This window comes from Phyllopteryx taeniolatus, chromosome 14 (assembly GCF_024500385.1).
Source record: "Phyllopteryx taeniolatus isolate TA_2022b chromosome 14, UOR_Ptae_1.2, whole genome shotgun sequence".
In the NCBI taxonomy this organism is placed as follows: Eukaryota; Metazoa; Chordata; class Actinopteri; order Syngnathiformes; family Syngnathidae; genus Phyllopteryx; species Phyllopteryx taeniolatus.
In genome coordinates, this window is record NC_084515.1 from 8,812,432 (window position 1) to 8,828,382 (window position 15,951).

At 41.4% G+C, this 15,951-nt stretch overlaps 1 protein-coding gene across 5 annotated transcripts in view; it reads right to left on the bottom strand.

Annotated features, from left to right (window-relative positions):
• Positions 1–15,628, bottom strand: part of kcnab1b (potassium voltage-gated channel subfamily A regulatory beta subunit 1b) — a 53,114-nt gene extending 37,486 nt beyond the window's left edge. For 2 of the 5 annotated variants that reach the window (XM_061797510.1, XM_061797514.1), the window contains exons 1-2: positions 4,924–5,557; positions 1,533–2,026 (exon numbers count right to left, since the gene is read on the bottom strand). In XM_061797510.1, the coding sequence (XP_061653494.1) occupies positions 1,533–1,747 (215 nt within the window). In that variant the 5' untranslated portion in view covers positions 1,748–2,026; positions 4,924–5,557. Of the gene's footprint in view, positions 1–1,532; positions 2,027–4,923; positions 5,558–13,547; positions 14,113–14,973; positions 15,187–15,454 lie in introns of those variants that run through there. The other 3 variants (XM_061797511.1, XM_061797512.1, XM_061797513.1) reach the window with 3 other exon arrangements.
• Between the last annotated feature and the right edge of the window lie 323 nt (positions 15,629–15,951).

Below are 15,951 nucleotides of genomic sequence, written 5' to 3' on the forward strand. Positions count from 1 at the left end.
CCTCAGAACTGTGAGGCTGACGCTCTAACCAGTCGGCCACCGTGCCGCCAGATAGATAAAATATTAAATTCAAATTTTAAATATAATAATACAATAATACATTATAACTCTTTCCACATTAAACTTTAACTTTAACATCATATGTATTCAGACTACATCTATGAAAAATGTCTTTGTTCTCTAAGATTACGACTTTTTATCCCAACAAAATACGTTTTAGTTCTTGTAAAAGTAGCAAATTCTTTCTTTGAAAAAAACTTTTTTTTTTCTCGCCGAAATGAATCGGTTATCTACGATTGGCTGGCGACCACTTCAGGATTTACCCCGCCTCTCGCCCGAAGATAGCTGGGAGAGCCCGCGACCCTCGTGAGGAGAAGCGGTACAGAAAATGGATAGATGAATTGGTTATATTCATTGTCATTTTTTCTGGAAAGTAAGCAAGTATTTAGGGGTTCATGTGGCAGTTATTATGAGGGGGTCATTGGAAAATGTTCTCCCCTGTAAGGGTTTCCTGGACCAAAAACATTTTAGAACCCTTACTTTAGACAACAAAAATGTCATAATTTTACCTCAAAATAACAGCTTCAAACATATTTAATGACACAGTGGCCTGAAATAAGGAATTGAATAGCATCGCTGTCACCTGCAGGTGGAACAGTGTGCACATAACATCACAACAAATTAAAGCTTAGCCAAGCCGATTTATATTGATGACAGTGACTTAAAGTCGCCCTTTATAAGACAGGGACCACATTGGGTTTCAGTCAAAATGAATGTGACAGGAAGTAGAACCAAATAATTTCTCCCAGCCAATCAGGAAAAGAAAGCTCCTTGGAATTGTTTACATTTTGTATTTGTATGTTTGACAGTTTCAAAACAAAAACAAAAATAAAAATAATAAAATTAAAATTAAAAAAAGCAAAGTTGGGGCACTCGCAAGCCAAGGTAGCACTGAAATACCAAAAGAACTATGACCTCGTCTCAATTTAATCACAAAACTCACTTAGTGTGCAATGTGGGCCCATGTAGTTGAAAATAAAGCTACAGGTGGCAACAGGTGGATACAAATGTTAAACATTCCCTTTGCCATTCCCTTTGCCATTTACCGCAGTTAACTATTGAGCTGCCTGTCACTGTATGTCGCTAGCATAGATAGATGAACAGAGATACATTATTTGTAGTTATAAATTAATAATGGGATAATTTCGCACAGCACACCTGATGATCTCTCATAGCACAGTGGTTGGGAATCACTGTTCTCGATTGGAGTTCACCGAGTTTACATTCAGCTGTTAAATAATCGTTCAAATCTGCCAAAACGTCTTCCTCTACTTGTTCCTCAGACAACGCTGACACTCACCCACATCCTCCCACTTAACGCCTGTCACTGCTCATCTTCATATTCACAATCAGACCTCTAGCATTCATCATTTTCTTTCTAACAGTGTCTTGTGTTTACACTTAATCAGTTTACGCCACAGGTCTAGATCTTTTAGCAAGAAATGAGTAGCAAAGAGAAGAAGCATTCTTACCGGTACTTCATGCCAGTGAGCTTGGCGGTGGACTCCTTGAGGTTGTGGTGGTAGCGATGGGTGAAGGAACCCAGGCTGCGAGCTATCAGGGCCACGGTGCGAAAGCGGGCTCGAGCCTGGCTGGTGGTGTTGGGACTGGTGGTGTTCTGCTTGCTGTGCTCGCCGTTGCGTGGGGCCTTCAGCCCATGGTCTGTGCACGCGAAGGACACCTGCATGGCTGTGGGTGCAAACCAACGCCGCGACCACTAGAGCTAGCTCCGAGACCGAGACAGCTGCTCCTTTTTATGACGACGTGAAGCTGAAAGTCCGGGCCAGTTCTGCGCTGAGCTGTGGTATCTCATATGGAGGTCACAGGCTGGGAAGAAGGAGCATGAGTGTCGTTTTTTTTTTTTTTGAGGCGGTGCGGGGGGGAACTCAAGCTGATGTAACAACCATGCAGTCCTGCTTGGTTTGTGGAGACTTAAGAGTGAGATCCTGCGAAAGGCTGACTCCACCTGAAAATGTGAGAAAAGATGGAGAGGAAAGGAATGAGATCATTTTGCCTAATTGTATTCGCCTCACGTCTATTAATAATGTCGGCATTTGCTCACCCAATTTAAACACTGTCACTTGCTAATATCCTATTAGTCTATATGGATTTTATTATTATTTTTTAATCAGGTTGCTCAGCGCTTTGGCTATCTGCTACCAAAACCTATAATGAATGATTTTGCCTTAATACAGTGTTCCCACGAAAATCTGTGAGGAATAGACTTCTCACCAAAAGAATTATAATTGCCTATAGATGCCGGCAAAGCACTACTTTTTTCGAAATGAAACTCCTCAATTTAATTCAATATAGTTCCTTGGGCGGCACGGTGGCCGACTGGTTAGAGCGTCAGCCTCACAGTTCTGAGGACCCGGGTTCAATCCCCGGCCCCGCCTGTGTGGAGTTTGCATGTTCTCCCCGTGCCTGCGTGGGTTTTCTCCGGGCACTCCGGTTTCCTCCCACATCCTCCCAATAATAAAATCCATCCCAAAAACATGCATTAATTGGAGACTCTAAATTGCCCGTAGGCATGACTGTGAGTGCGAATGGTTGTTTGTTTCGATGTGCCCTGCGATTGGCTGGCAACCAGTTCAGGGTGTACCCCGCCTCCTGCCCGATGACAGCTGGGATAGGCTCCAGCACGCCCGCGACCCTAGTGAGGAGAAGCGGCTCGGAAAATGGATGGATGGATGGATAGTTCCTTGGCAGCAAGACACCACAAGATGGTGCCAAAGTAATATCTTTATTGCTTTAGCCTGACCACAAAAGAATAGATGAATTTTTGAGCAAATAACAGAGCTAACTTAAAAATATATATCTGTGAATGTGAATTCATGAATGCCGTTCCACGAATATGTGGGGTTCACGCTACCAGTAACTGAAAAAAACCCCAATATGTTAAGATATTTTTGAAGACGTGGAGAGCATTGTTTTTATTATTACACGTTTCACGAAAAAATATGGCATTCAACATTTAGCAATTATAGCTAGTTTATGCACATTTTCAGGGGTGCAAAAGTATTTGGACATATTTTTCAGTTAATATTTGGTTCAAACTTCAGTAAGTGACAAACAAAAAGGCTACTGACATGGCCTATACCGCGTACCAGACTGAGCAATTGTTTTTACTGCTCATCAGTCTAAAAGATGTTTTATTCTGAAAATCAGGTGTAGCCACTTCTGTTTTTGTCAAAATGCTCTTCTTGGTCACGTGATATGAGAAAAAAGTAAGCCCACAACATAGCAAAAATGTATTTAAAAACCCAAATGTGTTTGGAGAGCATCTTTGAAAAGGGGAACAGGCCAAATAATGACACAATATCAAAGAATATCGGCAATATAAGACAATTTCATAATAAGGTTGTCACTATCAAATCTTTTTAGAATTTATTCTCCTATTCATTATTGATCGAATAATCGGATGTCGACCCCCTGACACTATTACTAAAATAAATAAATATAATTTTTTAACTACGAACATGCATTTTATTCTCATTTATGAGGGATGGACTTCAACTGCATGTTTGTACTGAGTGTATGGTATAAATTTGGTGTACGGAACTGGAGACCGCAAAATGGTAAATGCTAAACAGTTAGCGATCGTGATTAGCATTAGCGCGCAAGGGATTGCCGTTTTACGTAAAAAAAATAATAATAATAATTTTAATGCGAATTAACAATCAGCTCACTCATACGTATCATGTTATATGTACATTACACATCTAATAGAATCTTAAAACTCACTTACAGATGCTCCTTTGTCGTTTTGGGCAAAGTTTATCATTGGCCCAACACTGTGTCCGTCTGCAATAAATGTGAAACATGGGTTCCAGCAGTGCAAATATGGTTTCGGGACTGTTTTTCTATGTCCCAGTGGAGCTTTGAGGCATAAATGTTGTGTTTTGAAGTCAACTTAGCCGAGTTATTCAATTTTTTTTCCCAGCACTACTTCAGAATGTGTTTATTGCTAATAGACCTACACACACCAAAACCCGCACTGCGTAATACGACGCGACAGGCATGCAAATGAGTCAATGAAGCCATCAAAACTGCTTCACCACATGGATCCAAAGCAAGAAAGATGAGCCTTTGGAGTTTTGGAAAGAACAAAAGATTACCCCAAGATTGAACTGGCTCACTGAAAGAAGCAAGCACAGGGCTCACACTAATTACAGCAACTACATTCAGGATAATGGCGTAATGTTGAGTTGTAAACTTAATAATGTATTTTTAGTTGTTTCTATGCCGGTCCACCAAAATATTCTTTAGGTGAAACTGTTCCGTGGTGCAAAAAAATGTGGGGGACTGCTGCTATACAGTATTTTCTACACATTTTATACTAAAGAAAATTTGTTGAAAAAAGTGTGTTTCAATAAGTTGAAATGTGTTTAAACAATGTTAGAGGGGTACCATTCTTTTTTTTTTTTATGTTTTTATATGGCCTCTTTAAGTTGTGGCTTTTCATTTATTGCGGTTGACCTTCAGACGTATCCCTCCATAAACTGGGGTTCACTGTGTAACAAACAGATGGGCACACTGATAGATCAGGTAGTTCAGATGATCTCACCTTGGGACCCCCTTGTGGTGTAACCGTCAGACGTTTTCTTACATTGTCTTTTACAGCTTGGAAACATACCTATTAGTTTGTTTGTTTTTTCCGAAAAGTTATTTTGAAATCATTGCTACTAGTGCATATGGAATCCTACTCCTATTCTGTCAACGCAACGACCAGAACACAAATAGCCACACTAGTACATACAGCAACAAGCTCTGTTACTGGGAAAACTCAATCATTCTTCCACAGACAAAACCCAAACATCGCAGCCACATAACACAAGTCTCTCCCGATAAAAGTCTCCTTACATGCAGTGAGTCGTTATTGACGTGTCTGACACTGACTGATGAGTTTCCTCCATCGAGTGAAGGGTCTCAGCAAAGGTCTCCCCAGACCCGACAACCAGCTGTGTCCTGTTCCAAAGTCCTCCGGAAGGCGTTTAGCGAGCCCGGCGTGGAAGCGAGAGAGCTGGGCTTGATGATGAAAGGACCCTCGAAGGGTGGGAGTCGAGCAGAGAGGAATGGGAGAAACTAAGACGCATGGTAGCCCACTTGAGAAAGAGGAGGACGGATACGGAGCTGAGTGTGGCGAGCGTAAAGAGCGAAAAGGAGAGATAGTCTGGCTGAAAGAACTGCAGTGTTTTGCTCTGTGCTGCCACACGCTCAAAGAGAGAGAGGAAGAAGAGGAGGTGGCCTCTAAGTAAGAGAGTTGATGGTCGTTTATTTACGGGAAAACACCTCTGGCGTGATGCTAATGTGCAGTATGTAAGAACCTAAATCGTAAACCCCTTAGGAATGCTCCACTTTACTCATGTCCTCTGAGGCCAAACGCTTGGCGACAATATCTGCCATCACGGCGCATGACCTCTTCACATTAGCCTTTACAATTCATCCCATCTGTGACAAACAGTCCCCTTGTGTCAGTGTTGTTTTCTCGCGAACATGCTGAAAAGTCCCAATCAAAGGAGGGCGACTCAGACACGGGCAGATGGGGAGTACATGTCGTTGGGCGAGGCAGTGAAATAAAGCATGATGAACTAAACCGTTGAGGAAGGCGTCTTTACTTTCCTTCCCTCCACTGAGCTGTAAGGTGACAATGCAGGATTTCATGCTTCATTCAACACTCATGTACCTCCGGGCCAACACAGTTTATTTATATTCTTACGATTGTGTTTGATGGGGGCAAACACTTGTGTGAATATATACAGCTATATACTGTATAATCATTTTTAAAAAAATAATAATAAATTAAATTAAATATCAGCTCAATTGCAGTCAGGTACTTTTTATATTAGGCTTCTGAATTGTGGCAGGTAAGCAAGATATTCATACATGTTGACAGGAGTGTGTAAGTATCGATTATACATTAAGAGGCCACTTTATGGTCACTATGTTAGGTACACCTGCAAAATGAAATTATATTAACTTATTCCCAAAAAATCATTTCATAGCGTTTCTCTTGGCTGCACTGCTTCCACTATGTTTATGTTAGATTTTTTTGTCCAATCAGATTTCAGCCTGTATGTGTTGCCATGCCTAATCTACCCAAGGCCTTCAAAATCAGTAGCGCTGCCTCGTGTAATTTAACCAATCAGATTGCAAATTTTGCCTCAGAGGGTTAGATAGCTGGCACTCAATAACATCAGCATTTTACCATCCACTGATTGGTTGGTCAGAGCAAAACCTTTCAACTGCAAAAAAACATTTGTAAAGATCTGCAGACATTTAAAAACCAGCAACCCTGGTGAATATGATGCATTTTATTTATTCATTATCATTTTGTGAATGTTTTTAATCATGCTATTGGATAAACATAGATGCGAATTTGAATTGTTCCAAATGACGTACATAGCACAATTGTGTACTGTTACAGTATATTGCATTTTTGAAAGGTATTGATGGTTTCCATAATTGTAGGCCCAGGTACCGAATGCTGTAACATTATATTGCCCTGTTTTGAATGACACTTTTAGAAAGGTATTCGTTTTGTACTTTACAGTGGTGTAAAACTGCATTGCATCAGAATGTGGTGTATGTATTGTTGACACCATATAAAAGATTCTGTGAAATTAATATTAATGATCAAATGTCATTAAAGATGAACTAAGGCATACCCGAAGTATACACGATGCAACAAGGAGCCTGTCCACGTGACAGTGTTTATATTTAATACAGAATGGTGATGAGAGGGATGGAGTTGGGAGTATCGTGACATTTATTTTTATGACATGGATAGCCAACAGTGCCAAAACAACAGATTATAAATGATAATAAAATTGAAAATTGTCAAATCTTCATTGACAATGCAGTTTGTTGTGTGAACGCACCACTGGAGATCAAGCGCAAATGCTCGGCCACTCATAATAAGATCTCAGAGTTTAATTATTCTGCTGCATTTTCATGATGATTGATTGATTCTGATGAGGACACCAAAGGCACTTGATAGTGATATTGACCGGAGCCATACGACCAACCGACAGTTCATGTCTTCAAGCCCTCATCGTTGAGGCCACTAGTGCCTCCGAGGCTCAAAACGCTCCTCAACGTCAATCCCATTTCAAAGTGTGTCAGTCAAAATTGTGAAGTAGAACGTGACGTAACCTTCTCATCTGGACTCCCCAGAGGACAGAGACACTCACCCAAAGGCCAGGTTCTCTGCTCTGATTGCCCCAGCGAGACCCTCTGATTGCTTTATGTCAATTTTGTTGCTCAGACACAATCCTCATAAATACAGTGAGTTTGCACATACTCTGTATGATGCTGTGTGCATTCTGGACACGAGGGGTTAGATTAATACCCGGTTTGACTTGACCTTCCGTCTCACACTGTGTGGAACATCTGTTAGTGAAGCTTAAATAGAGCTGCCAATGTTTTCACCAAATATTACCATTCGATAACAAGTTTAGCGCGAAACACTTTTCAATGTGCTAAAGCTAAATGATGTTCACAAGTGACCCTCATTTAAATACAGTGTAGGTTGAATACAGTGCATTTTGATGATTTATTAAATAAAATTCCCACAGGAAATGAAAATAATCTGTTTTACGTAACACAATAAAACGCCTATGTCATACAAGTGTTAACCACTGTTAGTATGACAATAAAAAACTTAATCTATTCCGCTGACCTTACATAACTTCTGGCCAGCAGTAAAGCCCCTTGAGAAGAAAATATCCGCTAGTAAATGATTGCCCCCACCCAAAAAAAAAAAGGTTTATGATTGCCTATAGCGCCCACAAGAGGACGACAAAGTACTACTTTTGTCTAAATGAAGCTAACTGACGTCAACATAGTTCATTAGCGCCAAAATAACTGATTTGGCTTGACTACAAAATAAGCAAAAAAGGTGAGTTTGTCAGCGAGTAACAAAAGATGGGTTTAAAAGAAAAAGTAAATTGCCAATTTACGAATGCCAAACTGCAAAGATGGGAGTTCTCTGTACTGTGGTGTCTTGGGATCTTTTTGCTCTGACTTGCAAGCAAAAAACTTGCGACATGAGTGCTGTATGGTTTCAGTGAAATCAACTAAACTCACTTCACAACAAGCAGCAGTTTGGCAGATAGTAAACATCCATCCATCCATCCATTTTCTGAGCCGCTTCTCCTCACTAGGGTCGCGGGCGTGCTGGAGCCTATCCCAGCTGTCATCGGGCAGGAGGCGGGGTACACCCTGAACTGGTTGCCAGCCAATCGCAGGGCACATAGAAACAAACAACCATTCGCACTCACAGTCATGCCTACGGGCAATTTAGAATCTCCAATTAATGCATGTTTTTGGGATGTGGGAGGAAACCGGAGTGCCCGGAGAAAACCCACGCAGGCACGGGGAGAACATGCAAACTCCACACAGGCGGGGCCGGGGATTGAACCTGGGTCCTCAGAACTGTGAGGCTGACGCTCTAACTAGTCTGCCACCGTGCCGCCAGATAGTAAACAGTTCTTCAAAAAAGAGGCTTCTAGCGGTCACTCCCGGTTGAAGTTTACTGTCAAACCAAACATAGAGCGACAATTACAGTTGTGTATTTAAAACAAAAACATAGCTTTTCCTCAAGGTCTGTGAGGTTAATGCTAACAAACAATTCAAAACCTCACTGATGGCCGTATATTCTTTATCCTCTGCGAAGAACAGCTAATATTATGCAGCTTACTGAGGAGCAACCGTCTACACGTATCCGTGTGGCTATATTATACTGCCCCCAAGTGGCCAAGGCACGCACACCAGAAGGAGCAGGCCAATGGCCTATTTTCCTTCTTTGAAAACAACATTTTAGTTGGGTTTATTGGGAGGCTGGAACAGATTAATGGCATTTTCATTCATTTCAATGGACAAAGATGATTTGAGATACAATGTTTTGAGTAACGAGTGTGGTCACGGAACAAATTAAACTTGTATGTCAAAGCACCGCTATATATTCTTCTTTTTCAGGGTAGTTCTTTTTTCTGAATAATTTTCATAAAAAGGACACAAAAAGCCAAAGAGAGTAAAAGGTAGAGCAGAGTTCATTTCCTTTGAGGGATGCTGAAAAATAATAAAGTAAAACAAAGTTAAAGTTTTTCCTGCGATGTTCGCTGAACTGAACTTAATTTCTTTTGTGGGGGATGTTGGAAAAAGTCAAAGAAAAAGCAAAACACTGAGCATTTGTTTGATGCTCACTGAAACTACAGTTTCATGCATTGTGTGGATGTTTTGTGTGACTTCAGACATTTTCCAAAAATATTCCAATAATGATTGGATTTGCGGCACGTTGGCCGACTGGTTAGAGCGTCAGCCTCACAGTTCTGAGGAGCGTAGTTCAATCCCCGTGAGTGTGAGCCTGTGTGGAGTTTGCATGTTCTCCCTGTGCCTGCGTGGGTTTTCTCCGAGCACTCCGGTTTCCTCCCACATCCCAAAAACATGCATGGTAGGTTGATTGACAACTCTAAATTGCCCGTAGGTGTGACTGTGAGTGTGAATGGTTGTTTGTGTGTATGTGCACTGCGATTGGCTGGCAACCAGTCCAGGGTGTACCCCGCCTCCTGCCCGATGACAGCTGGGATAGGCTCCAGCACGCCCGCAACCCTAGTGAGGAGAAGCGGCTCAGAAAATGGATGGATGGATGGAAGATTGCATTTTTCTAATTTGATTGGCTGGGAAGTTCCTCTTCCTCTTTAGAATTCTCATTCAGGGTACCAAATCTGGTTCCCCACCTGATGAAGCACTACACATATTCTGCAACCCAACTAAAATAATAATCTCATACGTTCCACTGGGTTTCTAACAGACATTTCTCCCACTTATCAGTACTAACCTCCTGTTGAGATTAATGACACAAAAGCCTTTCCAAGCTGCGTGTGACGTCACTGATGCTGCAGTTCCTGCATTCCCTCCGCCGGATCACTTTGGTTTTTCCTCCACACTCCGGAATGTCTCTGTTATCTCTTCTCTCTTCACTCTGCTCTGCCCTCGCTCCTCTCAGAATCAACATACAGCGTGACAAACTCCCTCTCACTTCCAAGTCCATAAGCTTGTCCACGTGCAGCAGATGATTGTGATGCACGGTGCATGTACCATGCACAAAATTTCAATTACCCTCATTAGTGATGCTACTAAAGATCTCAGTAATGTTAATTCAGAGATTTCTTTCTAAATACTACTAATACTAATATGCATATACATTTGCACAATCAACATTGTCCCAGATTATCGCACTACTCGTCACTTTAAACTGCATACACTCCTTGAAGTCTCGGCGCCCTTTGCACAATGGTCATTGCACTGGACTATTGCAATATTAGTCTTTTGAACTGCTCTAAGTGCTAGAGGTCTCTGCATCTTTTTGCACATTTATAAAAAAAAATACAAAATAAAATATGTACCGGCATTACCAGATAACTAGCAACCCTTTATTGCTCAGTGACTGTTTTTTGTCAATGCCTTATGCTCTGTCAATTGACTGTCTGTTGTCGTACTAGAGTGGCTCCACCTACCGGAGCCACTTGTGTGTTTTTTGGACATACTTGGCAAATAAAGATGATTCTGATTATATATGTTTGAAGATCCATCCATTTTCTGCACCGCTTCTCCTCACTAGGGTCGCGGGTGTGCTGGAGCCTATCCCAGCTGTCATCTGGCAGGAGGCGGGGTACACCCTGAACTGGTTGCCAGCCAACCGCAGGGCACATACAAACAAACAACCATTCGCACTCACAGTCACACCTACGGGCATCCAATTAATGCATGTTTTTGGGATGTGGGAGGAAACCGAAGTGCCCAGAGAAAACCCACGCAGGCACGGGGAGAACATGCAAACTCCACACAGGCTCACACTCACGGGGATTGAACCCAGGTGCTCAGAACTGTGTGGCTGACGCTCTAACCAGTCGTTCACCGTGGCGCCATGTTTGAAGATACTTGCTGAAAATGTGCAAAGACTGAGTGTAGTACTCAATTGTGGAGATATAGTTTCATCATTTCCAGGTATTTAGGGGGCGTGGCTAAAATGGTTCCTACTGACGCACTTTGGCTTGGCCCTGAGTCACTCCGCCCCCATTATATAAGAATTTGAGCGCCTTCGTCCGCATCGGCAGTTATCTGGCGCAATTGTGCAGTTAGCTAGCTAGTTATAACTTGACCCCGAAAATTCATCCTCCCTTGGCTAGTCCGCTGACGTCGCTGTTTGAGAGCGCCTCGTTGTCCGCCGTGAGTGCCCGCACATCACTCAGAGAAAGAGGGAAGAGCGATTAGACGGGGAAAAAATGTTTTTATAAAAGTCCGACTTGACAGCCAGTGTGTACAGTGGCTTCAGGCTGACATGGCCGCTTTAGAGCGCCTCGTTGTCTCGGCAAGGAAAAGCCCCGATGGAATAAATACCAGCCACCGGAGGCTTTAAGTGAATTTATTTTCGCGGATCAAACATGTAGTTATGTGTAAGCATAAGAAAGATGCAGGACAAAGTAGCATCCATTTTTCCACATTCTAGTACTGGAAGTGCTGTACTACTGTATTTTATTGACAGTTGAGTGGGGTGTGGTTTCAGCGCATTAAGTGGACACGCCCTCGGCGTTTGAGAGCTGAGAGAACGACTTTATTTTTCACGATTTGAAGTCTGATTTTATATACTTGGCAATTTTTGTAATCATTCAAATTTGGCAGGATTGTTAACAACGTGTGTGTGTCAAATTTATAAGATATTACCTTACAGGGGACTTGAAGAATCTTCCCAATTAGCACCTTTCTAATGCATCTCACGTCCTTATTATGGCATACAAAGCAACCGAATGTGAAGGCTTGACAGGTGTGACTGACTGAATAGCATGTTGCGCATACACAACCAGTTAGCCCTAAAGGCAAAGCCTTCCGCGCCTCCTATAGTGACTATTGATAAAACACACTTTGTACATTTCATGATAAATGACTCAGAGGCTGAGTCTGGACTTTGGGCATGTTGACTTTATTGCTTCTTTCATTTGTCAAGGGGTTCCAGCTCAGCCTAAATGCTCTTAGGGCAGGATTTAGTGGCGTGCAATAAACCTGTTCACAAAATAGATAGTTTGTACAGTTTTAATATGAATAAAGACCGAGAACTGAGGCTAAACGAATCACAAAATCACGCAATGATTTGATGCCGAGGTAGTTAAGCTTAGCATAGCATAAAAGGCCAGGAAAAATGTTAGATTACCTGGCTAGCTAAGAGGGTGGAAAAGTCAGTGTTTGCACAATCTGCAGGTAGTATAACAAATAAAAAAATCATTTTTGTATCATTCTCAGTACCACGCTTGTTCCTTTTATTGATAATAAAACAGTCCTTCTTCAAAATTGTGTCATTCATTTGCTCTGTTGGAGTGCAGCAACCCATTAAACTCCACTTTTGGAAATGGAGGATTTACATGAATTTGATCCCTTGTCCCAAAATTGATCAATGTAATCTGGTAGAAGTGTTGAGTCGAGAATGAAACACAGTTCACTCAAATTTCTGTTCAACTCAGTAAATGACAATAAAGAAAAATGCACTTTTCATGGGTTTCAATTAGCCAAAAGATACAATTTGATGTAAGAGGTACATTTTTGATATACAGTGATTTTTCCTTTTGTTGAGTTTCAAGCAAAAAAAATTTGTTTTAAAAAGTGCAAAATGATGGCAGAAAAATTCTCAGCTAGCAGCAGCTTGGCAGATAGTGAACAATTCTTCATACAAGAGACTTCAAGCTGTTTATTGCCACATCCAGTGGAGGTTTACAGCAACATTAAACACACCGTAAAACAAAGGGAAGTACACGTTGTGTATTTAACCAAACTTTCCCTTACGAGAGTCTGCTAGCTTAATCTGAAACTGGCATCAATATCGTGCTAGTTCTAAAACTTTAAACAACTTAGATTTGAACACAAACAGTAGCAACACATGCAGATAGAGCACACAACAAAACACAGGCATAGAATTATCCTCTGCCAAAAAACGACGAATATTACTGCAGCTTAGTTGCGACGTTCTTCTGTATTCCATCATCCGATACTGTATGTAGTATGTCTCTGTATTATACTGCCTTGTGGACAGTGGTGGGTGGAGTAGCCAAATATTGTACTCAAGTAAGAGTACTGTTACTTTAGAATAATATGACTCGAGTAAAAAGCAGTCATCCAAATATTTACTTGAGTAAGAGTAAGAAAGTACTCAACTTGTGAGTAACTTCTGATTTTTTTTTTTTTTTTTTAATCAGAGCATGAACATCAAATAAAATAACATTAAAAATATATATACATGGGAGTCGACACACACCTGCCACGATTTCAATTTTGAACTGCCCAAAAACCAACAACACATACATTGGGCCCTACAGCTTTATGAAGAAGCTGTTTGCTGAACAGACTTATTGTGTGTGTGTGTGCCACACCATAGGGATAGGGCTAATTTTGCCATATGCACTGCCAAAAAAACAATAGAAACATCTGCAACTTACCCCAAGGTGTTTTCACAAGTTAGTGGTGTGCTGAAATATCCATGTTGCAGTCACAATTTAAGAGCTGCATGATAAAAGCTGTTGTTTTTTGGAGTCTGCAAAGTAAAAACAGTCCGGGCTGTTTTGTTTACCCGCCCCCCCAAATGTGTCCTTTTGATTGGCTCGCGAAGGCTACGTTCTTGGTCATGTGACTGCCTTGTGTGGTCTGATTGGTGAATTAGAGTCAAATGACATTAGTGATCCCGTTTGATTGGCGCAACTGGCGCCCTATGCGGAAGTCGAGAATGAATAAATACAAGTAGCGAACGGTACGACGATCCTATCGATCCTTCTTCACATGTATACTCAAGTAAAAGTAAAACGTATGGCGTATTTAAAGTACTCTAACAAGAACAGTTTATGGAAAATGTTACTTGTGTAAATGTAATGGGGTAAATGTAGCGTGTTACCACCCACCTCTGCTTGTGGCTAAGGCGCGCACACCAGAAGGAGCAGCACAATGTCCATTGAATTAAAGCATCAAATCAAGATGCACAACTTTTTAATTGTGTATATTCTATTTCACTATATCATTAATGTGTCTTCTTATAAGTACAAGACAGTAGTGTGCTGTTTTTGTTGTTAAAAAAAACATTACAAAATTTTTTTGGGGGGTGGTGGTGCAAAGCATTAATGGAATTTCCATTTATTTCAATGGGAAAAGATGATTTGAGATATACAAATGGCCAGCATAGACTCCAGAGGGGATCACATACAGATTTTCAGTTTGTGCGGCTGCGATCATTGTTATGGTTTAAAATTATGGTTGGTTTAAAACAAGCACAAATTCATTCACAGGGATTTAGAGGCACATATACTCGGAAAGTAAAAAATATTATTACTAATAGACATAAATAAGTGACTACTCCAGTCACAAATCTCATCAAAAAAGGTCCTGCTGTTGCATTTCAGTGACAGCACTCTGGAAATGTGAGTAAACAGAATCCCATTTAATAATATAGCCAATCGTGACTGCAGACAGCCAGCGTTTCCCCGATTTTCTATGACAATCACATTTGATGCCAAATCTACTGTATCTCATTTCTTATTCAAATCCTCACGCTTTCCATTGCACTGAAATGTTTTCATTTACGTACATCAAGATTTATTATAGAGGGAATTCGCGCTAATAAGGAAGCTTCCTGACTGGAATATGATGGAGTGGAGGTGTTACGGTGAAGGTATTTTAAAGCCCTGTTCAACTCTAAACTGTACCTCTAGTGGTTCATAAATCATGCAAATTATTTGAGTTGCCGGAATTGCACATGAATATTAAACGCCTCATAAAGGAACTACTTTATGCGCAATACCCTCTTCCAAATATAAAGTGGAAAAACTACTTCAGTGCATTTGGAGTTGTCAAGGCATGCACATTATCATATCCTACCTGTAGAACATATTGGCACAAAGGTCGGGCAGACACCTGGATGAAAGCACATGGAAAAAGCTCCTCCTCAGCTCCACACTGGCTGTAAAGCTTCCAAGAGGACAGCTGGTGGCATTCTGGAGTGCGAGCATAGGTTCCTCCTTCCTGCTTGCCTGATGAGCTGGATGGGTGTGTGACAGCAGCAATCCAGCTTGGACACCCCCCACCGCTGTCCTGAAATACATACAGTAGGCTTGGATCATTCTCCCTTAGGATGACAGGACAGTTTTGGATCATCATCAATAAGCTTAGTCATGCTGGGGTAATAATGTGGCCTTAAAATTCAGGCAAATGCAACGCAGCGGAGTGATGCAGCGCCAAAGATGATTACAAACTACATAATGCCGTTTATATTATTAGAACTCTTATGTAGTGTCAGAGAAGTTTCTTCAAAACAACTGAGACAAGCCTGAGGACTGTATCGAAATGAACTCAGACCAACCAAGATTGTCTTTTCTGCTCGCGAGGGACAGCAGAGCAACTCACTGGCTGAGTGTGCTCACCAAGACTGACAACGAACTGCTGCCCTCGTCCGCTATTTATTTCAAGCAAAGCAGCATGCAACACAGTGGAACTTTACCGAGATGTGCAGGTGCACCGGAAAAATGTTTAGATCGTTTCCTGTTATTTTAACAGTTTTTTAATAGTCAGCATAGCTTGAGGAAGTGTGAACCAGACAGGTTGAGAAAGTGTGAACCAGACAGGTTGAGAAAGTGTGAACCAGACAGCATCTTTGTCTCGTCCACAAATCTGCGTGGGCGAATTTCTACAACATGTGAATATGCTTTAAACATGATAAATTCTTTCACATGTAGGGTGGCCCAAAAGTCTCTGTACACTTTTTTTTCCTATTTTGTTTCAGGCAGCATTTGGACAGATGTGAGGCCACTTGCTATTGACAGCTTAGACTTTTCAGTTTTTGTAAGCATATCGTTCCCT